This window comes from Rutidosis leptorrhynchoides, chromosome 2 (assembly GCF_046630445.1).
Source record: "Rutidosis leptorrhynchoides isolate AG116_Rl617_1_P2 chromosome 2, CSIRO_AGI_Rlap_v1, whole genome shotgun sequence".
Lineage (NCBI taxonomy): Eukaryota > Viridiplantae > Streptophyta > Magnoliopsida > Asterales > Asteraceae > Rutidosis > Rutidosis leptorrhynchoides.
The window spans coordinates 97,509,996-97,531,901 of NC_092334.1; the positions used below are offsets into that span (position 1 = coordinate 97,509,996).

The 21,906-nt window shown below is 34.6% G+C and overlaps 1 protein-coding gene, 1 non-coding gene and 1 pseudogene across 2 annotated transcripts; 2 read left to right on the top strand and 1 right to left on the bottom strand.

The window, feature by feature from the left end:
• Positions 1 to 12,440: 12,440 nt before the first annotated feature.
• On the top strand, positions 12,441 to 21,701 carry LOC139891205 (DNA mismatch repair protein MSH5-like). The gene is made up of 33 exons (XM_071874158.1): positions 12,441 to 12,469; positions 12,701 to 12,795; positions 13,011 to 13,091; positions 13,172 to 13,244; positions 13,807 to 13,870; positions 14,318 to 14,472; positions 14,550 to 14,651; positions 14,775 to 14,802; positions 14,879 to 14,910; positions 15,021 to 15,078; positions 15,161 to 15,247; positions 15,567 to 15,623; positions 15,842 to 15,943; positions 16,061 to 16,105; positions 16,286 to 16,363; positions 16,485 to 16,535; positions 16,635 to 16,716; positions 17,877 to 17,950; positions 18,047 to 18,146; positions 18,351 to 18,447; positions 18,544 to 18,636; positions 18,744 to 18,808; positions 18,917 to 18,975; positions 19,093 to 19,169; positions 19,268 to 19,354; positions 19,428 to 19,489; positions 19,588 to 19,649; positions 20,476 to 20,529; positions 20,620 to 20,705; positions 20,804 to 20,835; positions 20,917 to 20,940; positions 21,191 to 21,306; positions 21,412 to 21,701. The coding sequence occupies exons 1-33, from the start codon at positions 12,444 to 12,446 to the stop codon at positions 21,496 to 21,498; spliced, it is 2,391 nt and encodes a 796-aa protein (XP_071730259.1). The 5' UTR covers positions 12,441 to 12,443; the 3' UTR covers positions 21,499 to 21,701.
• On the top strand, positions 17,107 to 17,301 carry LOC139895442 (U2 spliceosomal RNA). The gene has a single exon (XR_011775889.1). It is a non-coding gene; the product is annotated as a U2 spliceosomal RNA (small nuclear RNA).
• LOC139895465 (U2 spliceosomal RNA) lies at positions 20,003 to 20,120 on the bottom strand (annotated as a pseudogene).
• Positions 21,702 to 21,906: the final 205 nt, after the last annotated feature.

Here is a 21,906-nt window from a genome sequence, read left to right on the forward strand (position 1 = left end):
AAGGCAAAAGAAAATAATAAGGGAAAGGGCATAAAAATAGAGAAATCTAATTCCAAACCCGATGAACTTTATATGTATCGTCAACCCCCGAAGCCCTTAAGTTGTAACAATGACCCGGGAACCTCTAAACCACCAGGTTTTTCTAAACCAATGTGGAAAACGACGGCTCGTATTAGGGGAACATCATATATCCCTAGAAACTTGGCAAAACTAACCAAAACCGAAGAAGAAGAAACGAGCGAGTCGGAATAAGATAGTTGTATTCGTGTGGTGTAATATATGTAATATAGTGTGCTTATGCTTTATAATATATGTAAAAATTGCTTGTATTAATAAGTAATTTTTTTTATGAATCTAACTCTTGTCTATTTTACAGTTTAAAAACACAAAATGGATAGACAACCCAATATTTTAAGAGACCTACCCGGAGACATGATTGATGAAATCTTGTCTAGAGTCGGTCAGAATTCCTCGGCACAGCTATTTAAGGCGAAATCAGTTTGTAAGACATTCGAAGAATGTTCCAAGAATGTCTTGGTTTATAAGAGACTTTCGTTTGAAAGATGGGGGATATCACATTGGGAAACCCATAAGTTACGATGTGTTTACTTTGACGCATATATTGCGGGGAACCCAAATGCTATTTTACGCAACGGGTTAAGAAATTATTTTGACTCAATGTATCCGAATATAGGACTTCATGATTTAGAAAAAGCGGCTAACATGCAACATAAAGAAGCATGCTATGCTTACGGGTTAGTAATGTTCGCTTCTCACCAAAGTGAGAACAAGAACATCGGGCTACAACTATTAAACAAAACGTTCCCACAAGTAACGGAGTCGGTAATTGGGGTAAGAAATGAGGTTTTTAGATTGTTACGGGACTGTTGGACATTACGTAACCCTCGTCCCTTTGACGATGTTACAACACGCTGTCTTATCAACGGCCATAACGGTTATGTTCCACAAGACCAAGGATGGGAAGTAGTCCTAGTAAAACCAGAATGCATGACTTGTTTCTGGACGTATGAATTACGTGTCTTTATTGCCTTTGCTGAACGACTTGTGTACTAGCTAGAATTATCTTCACAACTATCTTGTATCAAAGTTATTGTGTGCTATATTTCATGCTTTATGTAAAATAAGCGGTATTGTAAGTTTGTAAAATATTGTATAAAAGTTTGAACGCGAAATATTATTATAATCAGTTTTTCATATAGAATTGTAGTAGTTGAATTGTATATTAGCTACTAAGTATGAACTTAACGGGTAGGTACTACCCGAATTTAAACTTATAAAACGCTAATATGAAGAAAAAGCTTTTATAAATGAGTTCATATTATGCTACGAAATACTATTAACTACTCTTAATATTATGTATGATTAACTTGTTCCATTTGACTATTTTGAAGGAAATGGTACCGACTACTCGACACACCGTGAATATGAATGAAGAGGAATTCCGTACTTTTCTAGCTTCAAACATAGCCGCAGTACAGGCTGCGCTACATACCAACAATAACCTTGGATCTAGCAGTAAAGGAAATCGTGTAGGATGTACCTATAAAGAATTCACTGCCTGCAAACCTTTGGAATTTGATGGAACCGAAGGACCGATCGGATTGAAACGGTGGACCGAGAAGGTCGAATCGGTATTTGCCATAAGTAAGTGTACTGAAGAGGACAAAGTGAAGTACGCTACGTATACCTTCACAGGTTCTGCGTTAACATGGTGGAATACCTATCTAGAGCAAGTGGGACAAGATGATGCGTACGCACTACCGTGGTCAGCATTCAAGCACTTGATGAACGAGAAGTACCGTCCCAGAACCGAGGTCAATAAGCTCAAGACAGAACTTAGAGGGTTACAAACCCAAGGATTTGATATTACCACGTACAAAAGACGATTCACAGAATTGTGCCTATTGTGTCCGGGAGCATTCGAAGATGAGGAAGAGATGATCGACGCGTTTGTGAAAGGATTACCGGAAAGAATCCAAGAAGATATAAGTTCACACGAGCCCGCCTCCATACAACAGGCATGTAGAATGGCTCACAAACTAGTGAACCAGATTGAGGAAAGAATTAAAGAACAGACGGCTGAAGAGGCCAATGTGAAGCAAGTCAAAAGAAAGTGGGAGGAAAACGGTGATAAGAATCACCAATACAACAACAACAGCAATTACAATAATAATCGCAAAAATTATCCCAACAATCGCAACATCAATCGCAACTACAACAAACGGTCCAACAACAACAACAACAACAACAACAACAACAACAACAGCAACAACAACAGCAACAACAACAGCAACTACAACAATCATCCCAACAACAATAACAACCGCAACAACAACAACAATCAGAAGCAGCTATGCCAAAGGTGTGAAAAGTATCACTCGGGGTTCTGCACCAAATTTTGCAACAAGTGTAAAAGAAATGGTCATAGCGCGGCGAAGTGTGAGGTCTACGGACCAGGGGTTAACAGAACGAAAGGAACAAATGGTGTCGGAACGAGTAATGGCGGAGCAAGTTATGCCAATGTAGTTTGTTATAAATGTGGAAAACCGGGCCACATTATTAGAAATTGCCCGAACCAGGTGAACACGAATGGACAAGGCCGCAGAAGAGTTTTCAATATTAATGCGGCAGAGGCACAGGAAGACCCGGAGCTTGTTACTGGTACGTTTCTTATTGACAATAAATCTGCTTACGTTTTATTTGATTCGGGTGTGGATAGAAGCTATATGAGTAGAGATTTTTGTGCTAAATTAAGTTGTCCATTGACGCCGTTGGATAGTAAATTTTTACTCGAATTAGCAAACGGTAAATTAATTTCAGTAGATAATATATGCCGGAATCGAGAAATTAAACAGGGTAGCAAAATATTTAAGATTGATTTGATACCAGTAGAGTTAGGGAGTTTTGATGTGATAATCGGTATGGACTGGTTGAGAGAAGTGAAAGCAGAGATCGTTTGTTACAAAAATGCAATTCGCATTATACGAGAAAAAGGAAAACCCTTAATGGTGTACGGAGAATAGAGCAACGCAAAGTTAAATCTTATTAGTAACCTGAAGGCACAAAAACTAATAAGAAAAGGTTGCTATGCTGTTCTAGCACACGTCGAGAAAGTACAAACTGAAGAAAAGAGCATCAATGATGTTCCCGTCGCAAAAGAATTTCCCGATGTATTTCCGAAAGAATTACCGGGACTACCTCCACATCGATCTGTTGAATTTCAAATAGATCTTGTACCAGGAGCTGCACCAATAGCTCGTGCTCCTTATGGACTCGCACCCAGCGAGATGAAAGAACTGCAAAGCCAACTGCAAGAACTATTAGAACGTGGTTTCATTCGACCAAGCACATCACCATGGGGAGCTCCTGTTTTGTTTGTCAAGAAGAAGGATGGTACATTTAGGTTGTGTATTGACTACAGAGAGTTGAACAAACTTACCATCAAAAACCGTTATCCACTGCCGAGAATTGACGACTTATTTGATCAATTACAAGGCTCGTCGGTTTATTCGAAGATCGATTTACTTTCTGGATATCATCAAATGCGAGTAAAGGAGGATGATATTCCAAAAACTGCTTTTAGGACGCGTTATGGTCATTACGAGTTTATGGTTATGCCGTTTGGATTGACTAATGCACCAGCTGTGTTCATGGACCTTATGAACCGAGTGTGTGGGCCATATCTTGACAAGTTTGTCATTGTTTTCATCGATGACATACTTATTTACTCAAAGAATGATCAAGAGCACGAAGAACATTTGAGAAAAGTGCTAGAAGTATTGAGGAAAGAAAAACTGTACGCTAAGTTTTTAAAGTGTGCATTTTGATTGGAAGAAGTTCAATTCCTCGGTCACATAGTGAACAAAGAAGGTATCCAGGTGGACCCGGCAAAGATCGAAACCGTTGAAAAGTGGGAAACCCCAAAAACTCCGAAGCATATACGTCAATTTTTAGGATTGGCTGGTTACTACAGAAGATTCATCCAAGATTTCTCCAAAATAGCAAAACCCTTGACTGCATTAACGCATAAAGGGAAGAAATTTGAATGGAAGGATGAACAAGAAAAGGCGTTTCAATTATTGAAGAAAAAGCTAACTACGGCACCTATATTGTCATTGTCTGAAGGGAATGATGATTTTATGATTTATTGTGACGCATCAAAGCAAGGTCTCGGTTGTGTATTAATGCAACGGACGAAGGTGATTGCTTATGCGTCTAGACAATTGAAGATTCACGAGCAAAATTATACGACGCATGATTTGGAATTAGGCGCGATTGTTTTTGCATTAAAGACTTGGAGGCACTACTTATATGGGGTCAAAAGTATTATATATACCGACCACAAAAGTCTTCAACACATATTTAATCAGAAACAACTGAATATGAGGCAGCGTAGGTGGATTGAATTGTTGAATGATTACGACTTTGAGATTCGTTACCACCCGGAGAAGGCAAATGTGGTAGCCGACGCCTTGAACAGAAAGGACAGAGAACCCATTCGAGTAAAATCTATGAATATAATGATTCACACTAACCTTACTACTCAAATAAAGGAGGCGCAACAAGGAGTTTTAAAAGAGGGAAATTTAAAGGATGAAATACCCAAAGGATCGGAGAAGCATCTTAATATTCGGGAAGACGGAACCCGGTATAGGGCTGAAAGAATTTGGGTACCAAAATTTGGAGATATGAGAGAAATGGTACTTAGAGAAGCTCATAAAACCAGATACTCAATACATCCTGGAACGGGGAAGATGTACAAGGATCTTAAGAAATATTTTTGGTGGCCAGGTATGAAAACCGATATTGCTAAATATGTAGGAGAATGTTTGACGTGTTCTAAGGTCAAAGCTGAACATCAGAAACCATCAGGTCTACTACAACAACTTGAAATCCCGGAATGGAAATGGGAAAACATTACCATGGATTTCATTACTAAATTGCCAAGGACTGCAAGTGGTTATGATACTATTTTGGTAATAGTTGATCGTCTCACCAAGTCAGCACACTTCCTGCCAATAAGAGAAGATGACAAGATGGAGAAGTTAGCACGACTGTATTTGAAGGAAGTCGTCTCCAGACATGGAATACCAATCTCTATTATCTCTGATAGGGATGGCAGATTTATTTCAAGATTCTGGCAGACATTACAGCAAGCATTGGGAACTTGTCTAGACATGAGTACTGCCTATCATCCACAAACTGATGGGCAGAGCGAAAGGACGATACAAACTCTTGAAGACATGCTACGAGCTTGTGTTATTGATTTCGGAAACAGTTGGGATCGACATCTACCGTTAGCAGAATTTTCCTACAACAACAGCTACCATTCAAGCATTGAGATGGCGCCTTTTGAAGCACTTTATAGTAGAAAGTGCAGGTCTCCAATTTGTTGGAGTGAAGTGGGGATAGACAGTTTACGGGTCCAGAGATAATACAAGAAACTACCGAGAAGATCATCCAAATTCAACAACGGTTGAAAACCGCCCAAAGTCGACAAAAGAGCTACGCTGACATTAAAAGAAAAGATATACAATTTGAAATTGGAGAGATGGTCATGCTTAAAGTTGCACCTTTGAAAGGCGTTGCTCGATTTGGTAAACGAGGGAAATTAAATTCAAGGTATATTGGACCATTCAAGATTATTGATCGTGTCGGACCAGTAGCTTACCGACTTGAATTACCTCAACAACTCGCGGCTGTACGTAACACTTTCCACGTCTCGAATTTGAAGAAATGTTTTGCTAAAGAAGATCTCACTATTCCATTAGATGAAATCCAAATCAACGAAAAACTTCAATTCATTGAAGAACCCGTCGAAATAATGGATCGTGAGGCTAAGAGACTTAAAAAAAACAAGATACCGATTGTTAAGGTTCGATGGAATGCTCGTAGAGGACCCGAGTTCACCTGGGAGCGTGAAGATCAGATGAAGAAGAAATACCCGCATTTATTTCCAGAAGATACGTCAACACCTCCAACTGCTTAAAATTTCGGGAAGAAATTTATTTAACGGGTAGGTACTGTAGTGACCCGAACTTTTCCATGTTTATATGTATATTAAATGAAATTGTTATTTACATGATTAAGTGTTTCCAACATGTTAAGCAATCAAACTTGTTAAGACTTGATTAATTGAAATATGTTTCATATAGACAATTGACCACCCAAGTTGATCGGTGATTCACGAACGTTAAAACTTGTAAAAACTATACGATGACATATATATGGTTATATATATAGTTAACATGATTTTATTATAAGTATGTATCTCATTAGGTATTTTAACAATGAGTTATATACATAAAAATGAGACTATTAATTTAAGAAACTCGAAAACGATATATATAACGATTATCGTTATAACAACGTCTTACTAGGTACATATGAATCATATTAAGATATTGATACGCTTGGTTAATTATGTTAAATGATAATTAAATATATTATTAAGTGTATTAACAATGAAATACATATGTAAAAATAAGACTACTAACTTAATGATTTCGAAACGAGACATATATGTAACGATTATCGTTGTAACGACATTTAACTGTATATATATCATACTAAGATATATTATATATCATAATATCATGATAATATAACAATTTAACATCTCATTTGTTATAATAAACAATGGGTTAACAACATTCAACAAGATCGTTAACCTAAAGGTTTCAAAACAACGTTTACATGTAACGACTAATGATGACTTAACGACTCAGTTAAAATGTATATACATGTAGTGTTTTAATATGTATTCATACACTTTTGAAAGACTTCAAGACACTTATCAAAATATTTCTACTTAACAAAAATGCTTACAATTACATCCTCGTTTAGTTTCATCAACAATTCTACTCGTATGCACCCGTATTCGTACTCGTACAATACACAGCTTTTAGATGTATGTACTATTGGTATATACACTCCAATGATCAGCTCTTAGCAGCCCATGTGAGTCACCTAACACATGTGGGAACCATCATTTGGCAACTAGCATGAAATATCTCATAAAATTACAAAAATATGAGTAATCATTCATGACTTATTTACATGAAAACAAAATTACATATCCTTTATATCTGATCCATACACCAACGACCAAAAACACCTACAAACACTTTCATTCTTCAATTGTATTCATCTAATTGATCTCTCTCAAGTTCTATCTTCAAGTTCTAAGTGTTCTTCATAAATTCCAAAAGTTCTAGTTTCATAAAATCAAGAATACTTCCAAGATTGCAAGTTTACTTCCAAGTTTTCTAAATCCATTCCAAGTAATCATCCAAGATCAAGAAACCTTTGTTACTTACAGTAGGTTATCTTTCTAATACAAGGTAATAATCATATTCAAACTTTAATTCAATTTTTATAACTATAACAATCTTATTTCGAGTGGAAATCTTACTTGAAATTGTTTTCGTGTCATGATTCTGCTTCAAGAACTTTCAAGCCATCCAAGGATCCTTTGAAGCTAGATCTATTTTTCTCATTTCCAGTAGGTTTATCCAAGGAACTTGAGGTAGTAATGATGTTCATAACATCATTCGATTCATATATATAAAGCTATCTTATTCGAAGGTTTAAACTTGTAATCACTAGAACATAGTTTAGTTAATTCTAAACTTGTTCGCAAATAAAAGTTAATCCTTCTAACTTGACTTTTAAAATCAACTAAAAACATGTTCTATATCTATATGATATTCTAACTTAATGATTTAAAACCTGGAAACACGAAAAACACCGTAAAACCGGATTTACGCCGTCATAGTAACACCGCGGGCTGTTTTGGGTTAGTTAATTAAAAAACTATGATAAACTTTGATTTAAAAGTTGTTATTCTGGGAAAATGATTTTTATTATGAACATGAAACTATATCCAAAAATTATGGTTAAACTCAAAGTGAAAGTATGTTTTCTAAAATGGTCATCTAGACGTCGTTCTTTCGACTGAAATGACTACCTTTACAAAAATAACTTGTAACTTATTTTTCCGACTATAAACCTATACTTTTTCTGTTTAGATTCATAAAATAGAGTTCAATATGAAACCATATCAATTTGATTCACTCAAAACGGATTTAAAATGAAGAAGTTATGGGTAAAACAAGATTGGATAATTTTTCTCATTTTAGCTACGTAAAAATTGGTAACAAATCTATTCCAACCATAACTTAATCAACTTGTATTGTATATTATGTAATCTTGAGATACCATAGACACGTATACAATGTTTCGACCTATCATGTCGACACATCTATATATATTTCGGAACAACCATAGACACTCTATATGTGAATGTTGGAGTTAGCTATACAGGGTTGAGGTTGATTCCAAAATATATATAGTTTGAGTTGTGATCAATACTGAGATACGTATACACTGGGTCGTGGATTGATTCAAGATAATATTTATCGATTTATTTCTGTACATCTAACTGTGGACAACTAGTTGTAGGTTACTAACGAGGACAGCTGACTTAATAAACTTAAAACATCAAAATATATTAAAAGTGTTGTAAATATATTTTGAACATACTTTGATATATATGTATATTGTTATAGGTTCGTGAATCAACCAGTGGCCAAGTCTTACTTCCCGACGAAGTAAAAATCTGTGAAAGTGAGTTATAGTCCCACTTTTAAAATCTAATATTTTTGGGATGAGAATACATGCAGGTTTTATAAATGATTTACAAAATAGACACAAGTACGTGAAACTACATTCTATGGTTGAATTATTGAAATCGAATATGCCCCTTTTTATTAAGTCTGGTAATCTAAGAATTAGGGAACAGACACCCTAATTGATGCGAATACTAAAGATAGATCTATTGGGCCTAACAAACCCCGTCCAAAGTACCGGATGCTTTAGTACTTCGAAATTTATATCATATCCGAAGGGTGTCCCGGAATGATGGGTATATTCTTATATATGCATCTTGTTAATGTCGGTTACCAGGTGTTCACCATATGAATGATTTTTATCTCTATGTATGGGATGTGTATTGAAATATGAAATCTTGTGGTCTATTGTTACGATTTGATATATATAGGTTAAACCTATAACAAACCAACATTTTTGTTGACGTTTAAAGCATGTTTATTCTCAGGTGAATACTAAGAGCTTCCGCTGTTGCATACTAAAATAAGGACAAGATTTGGAGTCCATGTTTGTATGATATTGTGTAAAAACTGCATTCAAGAAACTGATTTCGATGTAACATATTTGTATTGTAAACCATTATGTAATGGTCGTGTGTAAACAGGATATTTTAGATTATCATTATTTGATAATCTACGTAAAGCTTTTTAAACCTTTATTTATGAAATAAAGGTTATGGTTTGTTTTAAAAATGAATGCAGTCTTTGAAAAACGTCTCATATAGAGGTCAAAACCTCGCAACGAAATCAATTAATATGGAACGTTTTTAATCAATAAGAACGGGACATTTCATGTTTGGCCTTTCGCTGACGGTTCCCCGAAGGTAGCAGATACATAGATTGCTTTACGCCACCGAAAGGTATTTGAGAGTGTATGAGAATGACATGAAGTTTTATGCATGCCAAGTTTCTAAATCGTTTCTCTTATTTGTAGGAGAGTGTTCTCTTCCTTTGATGTTGCTAGTTCCCCATACATTTTGGGGTGACTAGTTGACTTTCCCGAATTGGTTTTCTGCAAAGGAAAATTGACCTTGTCCCTTTCCATGATTGTTTGGTTGAGCGGTTAGGCTAGTAACATGTTGGAGTGTATAGGTTAGGCCCGGCCCGTTTGTGGGTGTAGGGGTTTGCATTTGTACTTTATAAATAGCCGATCAATAATAAAGTAATCCTCACGGGTTTTATTGATTAACATGGTAATCAGAGTTTAGGTCTGATCCCGAGGCCTAATCGGCCGTTGTCTCTATACCACCCCGTCAAATCTTTCTATCCTTTATCTTCTATTTTTTTTCCTTTCTAAAACCTCTACCAAAAAAATTATACGGCCGTCGAATAACAAGTTGATGTCGCTTGAATGTTCCCAGATCTACATGTTCACAGCCGACCAACATATATTTTCTTCTTTTGTTTTCAATATTTCTTATTATTATTAGCCTATTACTTTTATTTTTTTCTCCTCTCTTGGATATGCGTACAACAAAGTCCCAGCCTTTTTATTATTTCATGAATGTTTTTCATCTTGCTTTCCTAGCTATAAAAAGATTATAAATAAATAAGCCAATCAGCGTGGGGATGAGCCGCCTAGCTTGACTAGGTTCCAAACCCCGAAAAAAGAGAATATAGTCAAAAAAGTTTGAGTTGATGAAGAGTTTATGTCGACAGAGTTCCTTGCCCAAGTCCTACGCAATCCTTAGGCAAAGCAAACGTCACGACGTATAAAAAAACGTTATGAAAAAGGAAACGCAGTCAAGCAAGACGCAACGATATCAGCAAAATCAGTCTATTCGATGCAACAAATGAAAAAAGAAGTATCCTTTATTACTTTATTTAATGTTTATTGTTTTGATCCAGTCCGAACTTCCACGATTTCGCCGTTCGGACTGCGGGGGAGTGTTAGAGTGTATAGGTTAGGCCCGGCCAGTTTGTGGGTGTAGGGGTTTGCATTTGTGCTTTATAAATAGCCGATCAATAATAAAGTAATCCTCACGGGTTTTATTGATTAACATAACAGTCCCTTACCTTTAACTTTTATCCATCCAAGGTTCGGTGCATAGTATCCAATGCCATCGCTTCGTGATCTACTGCCTTCCTGCGTCTTATTTTAGTGGTTAACTAAAACTTAAACTTAGGATTAAGTCCTAGGCTATCCAAAGTAAATTTAATCTCATCCGGTTAAGGAAACCGCGACTAAGTTGTGTGAGACCAACGAGACTTGGGTAATTTAGTTACCGGCAATAATAAACCTTGGATCATCATCATTAAAATGAGACGAATTAATACATTAAAAATGTACAAGGACTAGAGTATACATTTCATTATATATCAAAAATCAAAAATATATATAAATAAATGTCGAAAAAAATATATAAATAAATAAATCGGCTAATTAATTTAATAAATATATAAAATAATTAAACAAACAAATTAAATGCGTAATCCTGGTCTTCTACAAAGTTTTTATTTACATCTAACACTTTCCTATTTACGATGATGATGAGAACGTAAAGTTTCGAAGGGTGTTATGATAGGTACACAACATTTACTCTTGTTCATGGTTTATATATGGAGCATTTATATATTGGTATATATTGAGAACGTGTTTATTTATTTTAAGATTTTGATTTGAATTTATATTTAGTTTATATTAGATTTGAATTGATTATAGGGTTTATAATTTTGGGATGAATGAAGAAGATGGTGAAGACACAAAGGAAAATACATTCTTACTCTCATGTGCCTTGCACATGCCAAAAGTTAACGGAAAAAGTTAATGGACGTTAGTGGCAGGGATCATCAAGTGTAAACCACATGATCATCCATTACGTATAAAAGAATAGGGACCATGAGTGTATTCTGATCGAAACTACAGGGATCATTTTGGAAATTTTGTCTATCTCTAATATAAAGAGACTGAACCGATATTTACTTAAACGAATCCCAATTCCATTCCAAATTTTCATAATTAATCGGTATTACGAGTAATTAGTAGTATAACTAGTTGTGGAGCCCTCGCTTCGCGCCGGGGGCTCCGTTTTGAATGCGAGTTAAAAAAAAGTCTTGATCTATTTTGTAAAAACGAATTTTTTTCGACATCTAACATTGAAGGGTTGTTCCTTTTGTGAAAGTTGCTTCTTTTAGCGTTCGAGTTTTATTTAAAAAAAAGTTAGTAAAGTGGGGGTTCGATTTGTATTTTAATAAAAGTTAGGGGGTTAAGTTTGAAAAAAAATATACGTATAAAGTGGGAGTTTGATTTGTATTTTAATAAAAGTTAGAGGGTTAAGTTTGTGAAAATTGAATATTAGTAAAAAAAAAAAAAGTTAATAAAGTGGGGGTTCGATTTATATTTTAATAAAAGTTAGGGGGTTAAGTTTGTGAAATTTGGGAAAAAATATACGTATAAAGTGGGGGTGCGATTTGTTTTTTAATAAGAGTATAAAGTGGGGGTCGATTTGTATTTTAATAAAAGTTGGGGGGTAAGTTTGCGAAAAGTAAAAAAATGAATAGGATTATTCATTTCACTTTGACTTGTAAATATAAGTATAAAGTGGGGGTCGATTTGTATTTTAATAAAAATTGGGGGTAAGTTTGCGAAAAGTAAAAAATAAATAGTACTATTCATTTCACTTAGGCTTGTAAATATAAGTATATATAATAACTGTTGTACACTTGTACTCAGTAAAAAACTCTACATAAATACACCGATTCACTTTCGCGCGAAAACACACACGCTCGAATGGTTTGTCTATGCAGGTGTACATGGCATGCCTCATGCAGGGTCATAGGTTAAGCTTCTTTCGTAAACAAACATCAGTATTTTGTGTATGCCGCCAAACTGATATTGACGTTATCCACACTAATATACTGATAATCATTATCATATTTTATTTGTTTACCAGGAATAATGTACATAATAATCTTATATTTACAATATCCTGCAGACTAAGTCTTCCCTTTCAATATGATATGAAGATATGTGTAATAGAGTTGACACATTACTAAAATTTTGTAATTAGAATTGGAGTTTCCTATTATGATACTCTTACTCGTGAACTTCATGTGCTGGAACTATGGGAAGACGGAACTGGAGAGTTTCCCTTGATTGATATGGGTAAAAGATACTTTTGCTTTCCCTCTTACATACAATATTTTTTACAAGGTGAAGGGAATTTCGTTAACTCGTCAATAAGATTTTAGTTGCATTTCCTCTCCTCTTCCTTATGATACTTGATTACTTCTATTTCATATCATCAGCTTTTCAGTGTGGGTCATTGGACAGCTTACTGCAGCTTAACAACTCTTTTTTCTTACTTTGTCTTGTCCCAGTGAAGTATCAGGTTAAGCCATTGATCATATACACAAGTACCAAGAGTGATGAATTTCTCTTGACTGCTTTACAACAAAATGGTAGGGTTTTTTTTTGCGTTCTTTATGCACCCTGAGCTTGTGGATTGTGGATTGTGTACTTACTCTTGCTAGTGATACAGATGGTGAAAGCGAGGTGCCTTCTGTAAAGCAGATGAAGAGTTCAATATTTAGTTATGAACAAGCGTGGCACAGGTGTAGTAACTCTAAAATGATTTTCAGTTATGCAATTCAATGGTGACTGCTTTTGAAGGTCGTTGGTTGTAACACTGAGTAATAATGAACATATTTCTCAAGTTTCCGGCTAGTAATTCTTTTTGCCTTTCAGCAAATTTGGAAGTCTGAACTAAATAGAAGTTTATGGGTTTCATCAAATACCTCTTTTGCCATATTATTCGTATATAGTGAACACTGTTGTGATCTGTCATGTACAAACTTAACCCACTATTTATGTGATACCTTTTTTGTTCATGTTGATATGATGAATTTGTAGTAAGCTATGATTTTAACAAGAATGGTTGACTGTTCTAAAATAACAGAGACAAAAGCATTCAGAAACTTATCTATTTTTTGGCCGATGGTAGCACCAGAAGTTTATAGTGATGAATTATTATGAATATGCTTCTATTATTTTTGTATCTTTTTATCTTTCATATGATATGATATGTTTCCGTATACATATTGCCTCTCGGTTTATAAAGTTCTCTATTTTTAACGTTTCGAACTTGCTGTTTTATCTGTTGGTCTCATAAGACAGATTAATATATCTTCGAGTAACAGGAATGGATGATGGGTTAAACATCAAAGAAAGAGTCTGCTTTGTAAGTTATTTCATGATTTTTTTTTCCCCAAGTTATCACTCCTCCCTAGTTTAATGTTTGTCTGACAGTGTTTATGCCAATTACTTTTAAGACACTCACATTGTTAATCCGTTTAATTAACAAATTTCAGCAAATACTATCTCTTCTTCCTCTTTGGTTACTTTGTTTGGTTTGGTCTTTTATAAAATCTTCTGTTAGCTGACTAAAATAAGACTGGACACTGTATAAATATCCTCCATGTGCGCCTTGCTTTCGAGTTATGTTACTTATTGTTGCTATACTCTTTTCTTTCCCGTCACTCTTCTACCACCACACTATTGGATCTAGTATTGTTGAACAATCTGGTCTTGTTATAGATAATCGTGCTATAATTGTCATATAACTTTATTTATAATAAAGTTGTACTTTAGTCTAAGTCAATATTCTATTGTTTTTTTTTAACTATAGCTAAGCTCTATGATGGACATAGAGAGTGAAGTTCAAGTTCGTGCTAGTGGAGGACTTCTTGCCATATTGGAGAACGAAAGAGTCGTGGATACCATTGAACAAAATGAGTGTGGGAGTGTGTCAATTGCAATCAATTCTGTCATGCAAATCTCACTGTATGTAATCATACTTTTGGTATTCATATTACCATCCACCACTGGTTGCCTATAAGTCCTCTTTTTTTGAAATGCAGGAACAAATTTCTTAAAGTTGACTCCGCAGCTCATGAGGCGTTGCAGATATTCCAAACAGACAAACATCCAAGTCACATGGGTATTGGTAGAGCAAAAGAAGGGTAATCAATTGTTCTTTCTGTTTGTGTACATATCAAAAGTAACTATAGTTGAGAGATCAATGATTTAGTTCCAATTGAATCTTTATAAATATGACTGTGATGGTAATATTCGATTACATGCAGGTTTTCTGTCTTTGGAATGATGAATAAGGTGTGGAGATTGCTCTCTTCTTTTTTATCTTCTTTGATTTTGAAATCAGTATCTAATCGATGTTCTATGTTTTTAGTGTGTGACACCTATGGGCAAACGTCTTCTCAGGTAAACAAGGATTTGCTTTTTTATGTTCTGTAAGTGTAGAAATATTCAGTGATTGAAACTTTTCCTGCAGCCTACAGGTTCATACTGATGGTTTGTTTTCTCTGTAATAGGACATGGTTTCTCAGGCCCATACTAGACATCGACAATTTGAATAGTCGTCTGGATTTTGTATCCTTTTTAAAACTTGCATTCGTCGTTGTGTGCTTTACTCCGTATCTGCAAAAATGTTTGTGTTCTTTGATAGATTCAGATATCATTCTTCGTTGCATCTGAAGAATTGTTGACTGCTTTACGTAATACGTTGAAATCTGTTAAGGATGTTCCCCACATATTGAAGGTACAATACTATCTTATGTCTTATATTTATTTATTTTAGATGACATATTAACTTTTTATTGGATATGGAGGTGGTTTGTTGTAAATTCTAAATTCTAAAGCATTGAAATATCTTTATATGAATGGGTGATCCAATATTTCCAGTTTTGCATGGTATTATTACTGCAGCCCATAAGAAGCTCTACTATTTTTCCATTGTGGTCCACTATAGTTGGTCTCATCAAGTCTATTTATATGTTACAACTCCAGAATAGTTAATTTTTTAGTATATATTTTATTTGTAATGTTCTCACTCATTATTTAAGTTTTTTGCATGGTAGAAATTCAACTCCCCCAGTTCTGTATGTTCCTGTGGTGATTGGACTTCCTTTTTGAAGGTAATCTTTGTTCTTCATTTCATGACATCCTTATATCTATCTGAAAGCATGCATAATTTTTAAATATACATTTCGCTGTTGCATGCTAACCCTGTCTTCAGATAAGAATTACTCCGTATGTTGACAATACATAAAACCTCTACACATCTGTAGTAGTTATATACATATAAGGACCTTGTCATCAACTTGTTTTAACTTATGTTTCTTATATCATGTAGAGCCTTGCTGCACTTCTGCATATCAACAAGATGTTTGACCTAGGAGTTTCTGAAAATCTTCAGGAGCATGCTAACTACTTTGGTGTAAATATTATTGAGAAGGTAATGAATTACTCTCGAAAAAATGGTAATGATGCAGTTTTGTTTTCATTTGTTTTCTTATATATTATTGTTGTAGCTGGAAGGCAATTACGTAATTGGATTGTGACTTTTTAATAGGCGGCTTCTTGCATTTCAATGGATCTGGCTTATGTATATGAACTGGTTGGTTAGCTTTTATTTCACTTTGCTGATTATTCATTTCACAATATGTTCATGCTTCTTCAATTAAAATTTCACTGCTGTCTAAATCATGTTATTTCCTCCTCTAGGTGCTATCTTAAATTTTAGATGATATTAAATTAAACTTTCACTATTTTTTTTTATTTGTTTTTTCTTTTGTAGATAATTGGTGTTATTGATGTAAATAGAAGTAAAGACAAAGGTTACGAGACATCTGTAAAAGATGGTTTTTGTGAAGAGGTTAGGACCTTATGATTGAATAATCTCAATCACACATTATATGTCTCTCTATTTCTGCATATTTACCTTACAAGTGCATTTTCCTTTTTCTTGACAAACCTTTCCTTTATATCAAATGCAGTTGGATGAACTGAGGCAAATATATGAAGAATTGCCAGAATTTTTGGAGGAGGTTCAGTTCTAACTGTACAAATGTTGTAATGGCATCGTTATTGGAAGTAAATTTGTGTTTATATATGTTTTAGTAATCATTACACCATTCCTTGGACAGGTATCATCGTTAGAACTCGCACGTCTTCCTTACATGTCTAGAGATCAATTGCTCCCACAAGTTGTTTATATTAATCAAATAGGTTTGTCTTTCTTCTTTGCAAATACTGTCTAACGCCTAAATGTATGTAGTTCAACTGGGCTGAAGTTAATCATCTTAAACTTTTGCTATCATCATACATGTCTGACATATTGGATATGATGCCAGTCTTGAAGCACTAATATAAGATCTTACCCATATGTTTATATATATTCTATCTAAACTTAAGTACTACTGTGCTCTTTAATTAAGTTTGAAATAAAATTTACTCAATCAGGTACAATTAGAAAAGGGTCTGAAGTTTTAGTCTAGTGTAGAATTATTGGTGAAAACTGATATTAAAAGGGTAGCTCACAATCCCACATCGGGTGAGTGAAAAATACAAGGGTGAAGGGAGTGGCTATAAAAGCAGCATCCCAACCAAGGAATGAGCATACCTTTCTCGGCCTTTTGGCTAAGATCAAGTGTAGTATCTGTTCTTATCAGTTTAATATCTGATATGTGGGTCATCGGCCCACTCGATATTAATCTTATTTTTTATGGGGAAAGGCCCATCACAATAGCTTGCTATTGGGGTCTTTGAGCGTCGCCTTGGTGTTGCACTACTACCTTGGCTGGCGCACCCCTCCAATTCTTAGTCTTAAATTTTGCAAATATATGTAATCAGCATACTATAACACTATATAATGTAAAGATGGTATATCTATTTGATGTCTCTTGGTTTCCCAACCTCTTTCTTCTAAAGACGATGTTTGTCCAGGCTAGGCTCCCATTACTGGCCATTACTGGCTCCATATAGGCCACCCCACATAGAACCATCCTTTAGTTACTTGCTCTTCTGGTTTTCCTACACAGCTTGAAACTGAACTATGAAGGATCTATGACTCTAGTATAGATATACGAATAAATAGTATATATAGAAAATAACTATAACCAAGTAAATATAAAATAGATGTACGAATAGTGTAACAACATAAGTAAAAAAACATTGATGATACCACAACTCTTAGTTTCTCCCTAAAATCTCTTGCAGTTTAGGAGCTACTTTTTTGTCGTAACAATGTAAGTAAATAAACATTGTTGCCACTCTCCAATTTAAAAGAATCATATGTTGAAGGATGTGTAACTAAACTGTTGTTTCTTTAGTGCTGAAATTGAGAGTGTATCTTCATATGCTTTACTAATGTTTGTGTTTCCGAATAGGATACCTGATGTGCATATTTGAAGAAAGGCTAGAGGAAGGAGTCCTAGACAACCTTGAAGACTACGAATTTGCAGTAAGATGGTTACTTGTTAATCTTAATATAACATTACCATATATTTAGATGCATTTAATCAACTCCAACTCATTAAGCCCGAGTTTCGTTTTCCAGTTCTCTGATGAAGACAGTGACGTTAGAAAGTTCTACTACCGCAATGCAAAAACACGAGAATTGGACAGTCTTTTAGGAGACATCTATCATAAAATTCTGGGTATGTGATCTTAATAATAAACTCTCTTTCAGCTGCTAATGAAATCGTAACAGGCTGGGGAACCATTCAGTTTTCTTAACACATACTAAGAGATTTTCATTCGCCTGGGCATAAAAAATTCAACTCTCAGGATTTAAGTTGATATATGCATTGTATTAATCAATTTTTTGTATCTTTCTTGTATTTACTCATATCCTTTCAAAGATATGGAGAGAGCCATTACAAGGGACTTAGTGTCGCATATTCTTGAGTTCTCAATGCATCTACTCAAGGGGGTCAATTTTGCAGCTGAACTTGACTGGTCAGATACATTTTTAGCTAGCTGATCCTTAGCTTCTCGACCTTTTGTAAACTGTTTTTTAGTATTTATTGACTAATGTTGCTCATTGCTCGATAGCCTTTTGTCATTGGCACTGGTCGCTCGTCAAAATAATTATGTAAGACCCACATTGAGTGCTGCTGAACCTGTGCTTGATATTAGGAATGGAAGGTCAGAAAACTCAGAGTATCTTTTTTTCTTCCCAAAAATCACTCCTCTCATACTGGACTGCCCAAGTCAATATTTAGGCAATAACATTCAGTGCAATCTGTTATCAGACATGTTTTGCAGGAAATGACAGTTGACACATTTATTCCAAATGATACCAAGATTATTGATCATGGTACATGGCGCGTCATTTTTATTGAATGTTTCTTTGTTTACTTAGCTTCTAAGAATTCACAAACATCGTGTTTATTCATTTGTTGGTTATCTGAATTACGTTTCTCAGGGAGTATTCATATCATCACAGGGCCTAATTATTCCGGAAAAAGCATTTACATAAAGCAGGTGGTTCCTATTTTCTGTACGGTCTCAGAATGTTCTCGTCATAAACTTGCATATAGAGTCCAACAAAGCCTCGTGAACAAAAGACCCAGATTCAATGCCATTTAACTTTAATTGCAGGTAGCATTGATTGTTTTTCTTGCCCACATTGGAAGTTTTGTACCCGCAGATGCTGCGATAGTGGGTTTAACTGATAGGTTAGCTTTAACCCCCTTCTAATATACAATCATAATGATCTTGAATTGCTTTACTAATGTATACTCGGGGTATTTGTCAATGATTAATGCAAGTACAGGATTTTCTGCGCTATGGGAAGCAAGCTTATGACAGCTGAACAATCTACATTTATGATTGATCTGCACCAAGTTGGAATGATGCTAAGGTATTTATTGGTGTAACTAAGTGAATTCTTAGTTAATTTATTGAAATTCATAATGATATTAAAATATTTCAAGGCATGCTACTTCACGATCATTATGTTTGCTGGATGAATTTGGCAAGGGGACTCTAACTGAAGGTTTGTTTAAAAATATAAAGATGTCACTAGTTATATATATGTATTCTCCTTTTTTATGATATGCTAAGCATTTCACTCTTCCCTCCTTATATATATAGATGGTGTTGGACTCCTTGGTGGAACAATTGAACATTTTCTCTCAATGTATACTCCTCCAAAGGTTTGTTTCTCTTACCCTGGCTGAAAATCATTAAAAAGCAAACTTGATGTATATTTGAAACAGCTTAAAATGTTGCCTTTTTGAAAAACTTGTAAGCTTTCTGAGCAGACAATTACCCTTTGAAAGTTCCTTAAAAAGTAAACTTGATGTATATTTGAAACAACTAAACATTTGCCTTTTTGAAAAACTTCTGAGCAGACAATTGCCAGCTGAAAGTTCAGTAAACTTGATGTATATTTGAAACAGCTTTTAAAAGTTGCCATTTTGAAAAGCTTGTAAGCTTTTTTCTGAGCAGACAATTGACCTTTTTAATTTCTATATAAATTTAAATAAGCTTTTTAATAAAAGTTGAAATAAGCTGAACAAGCAAAATTTTGACTAAAAATTGGAGGGGTGCGCCAGCATATCAGATATTAAACTGATAAGAACAGATACTACACTTGATCTTAGCCAAAAGGCCGAGAAAGATATGCTTACTCCTTTCTTGGGCCTCTGCTTTTATAGCCACTCCCTTCACCTTTGTATATTTCAGTCATCCGATGTGGGATGCATTGCCTTTTGTAAAAATTCCTTTCAGAAAAAGTAAAACTGATCTCAACTCTCATTAACCCATCACCTGCTAATTCCCTCTATCCCCCTGCAGGCTGTCAAAGTCCATACATTTATACTTCAATTAGTGTAAATAATTAAAAATCTTCTAATGTTGATAAATAAGATAAGATTTAGATATAGATAGGTCATAGGTGCTTATTATGAAGTATCCACAACTTTCGAGGTTAAACCTGGTTTGTTGACTAACTGTCAAACTCGTAAACATACGCTGCAGGTTCTAATTTGCACTCACTTGACCCAGATATTTGTTAATAGCGATTTATCTCAGGTAACAAGTTAACAACTTTAAAGAATGAAAGCTTTTCTAGTCATATCCATGTACTATGAGTTACTAATCAAAATTGTTGATGAATATCAGTCGGATAAAGTCAAATACTACACAATGAGCATACTAAGACCCGACGACAACAGTGAAAACATTGATGAAATTGTATTTCTATATAGGTAAATCAACAAGGCTTTAACTAATACTCATATTCCACGTCCTTATTGAAGTTATTTTGCACCACTTCTAATATCATCTGTCATGTTGTATATGTCAGGCTGGTTCCTGGACATGCACTTCTCAGCTATGGTGAGTTGGTATTAGCTATTAAATCTGAGTTAGAACTTAGAAGAAAGTTTTTGTTAATGCCACTTTAATTCTCTTTTGCAGGACATTACTGTGCCCTTCTTGCCGGTATGTTCAACCATGTCATGTCATATCAAAATATAAATTCTGCTCATCATTTTATTAGTTTCTACTATTAAGATTAAGATACTTTGCATATACATGTTTAGCACCTGAAGAAACTTAAAATGAATCATGTCTAAAAGAAAACCAAAACTGCTAGTGTACTATGACTTGTTAATACCAGCAAAACCTGCCCATTCTTAATTTATTAATTTATTTTTATAATATATTATAGGCTGTCAGTATTATATTGTAGGTGTTCCTCAAGAAGTTATTAGGAGATCTGCATCAGTATTGGATCATACCATCAAAGGCATTAATATCGACCGAGTTTGTAATGAAATGATAATAGCTCAAGATGACCACTATAAGGTGCTGTATTCAGTAAGGTTATATGTTCCATTTGATTCAATTGGTGATTATTTGTAATTCGTATTTCCATATAAACTATAACTATATATATGAATCGATTGGCAGAATGTTGTGGAGAAGATGGTATCTTTCGATGCTATTAATGGTGATTTGGCCCTCTTTTTTCAAGATATTTTCCCGGGACCACCTTAAATTCTGCAAGTGAAAAACAAAGTTAGTTGCAATGTACTGTAGGAAATTTTGATTTTGCCTTCTATCTATAGTTTAGGTGAATGTTACGGGGAACTTTAGTTTTGAAACCATATGATTCAAACATATGTATGTGGTTTGTATTTATTAAACTCACAACCATATAACATGTGAGGATCCAAATTTTGAATCTCTTTTAGCTTAATTACACCTTATCACCGTTATTTCCAGAAGCAACTTCAGTGGTTAAAAACTTTTCGTGGTATTTTGGTCATAAAAGTAAGTAGAAAGAATCAACCTTTTTGTTACTGCAAGTGTGAAGTAACAATTTATTACGTATTGAAGTATTAAATTCGTTTTATAATGTAAAATTTAATTAATAGGTATAGTCTATAGATGTGTGTACGGCTC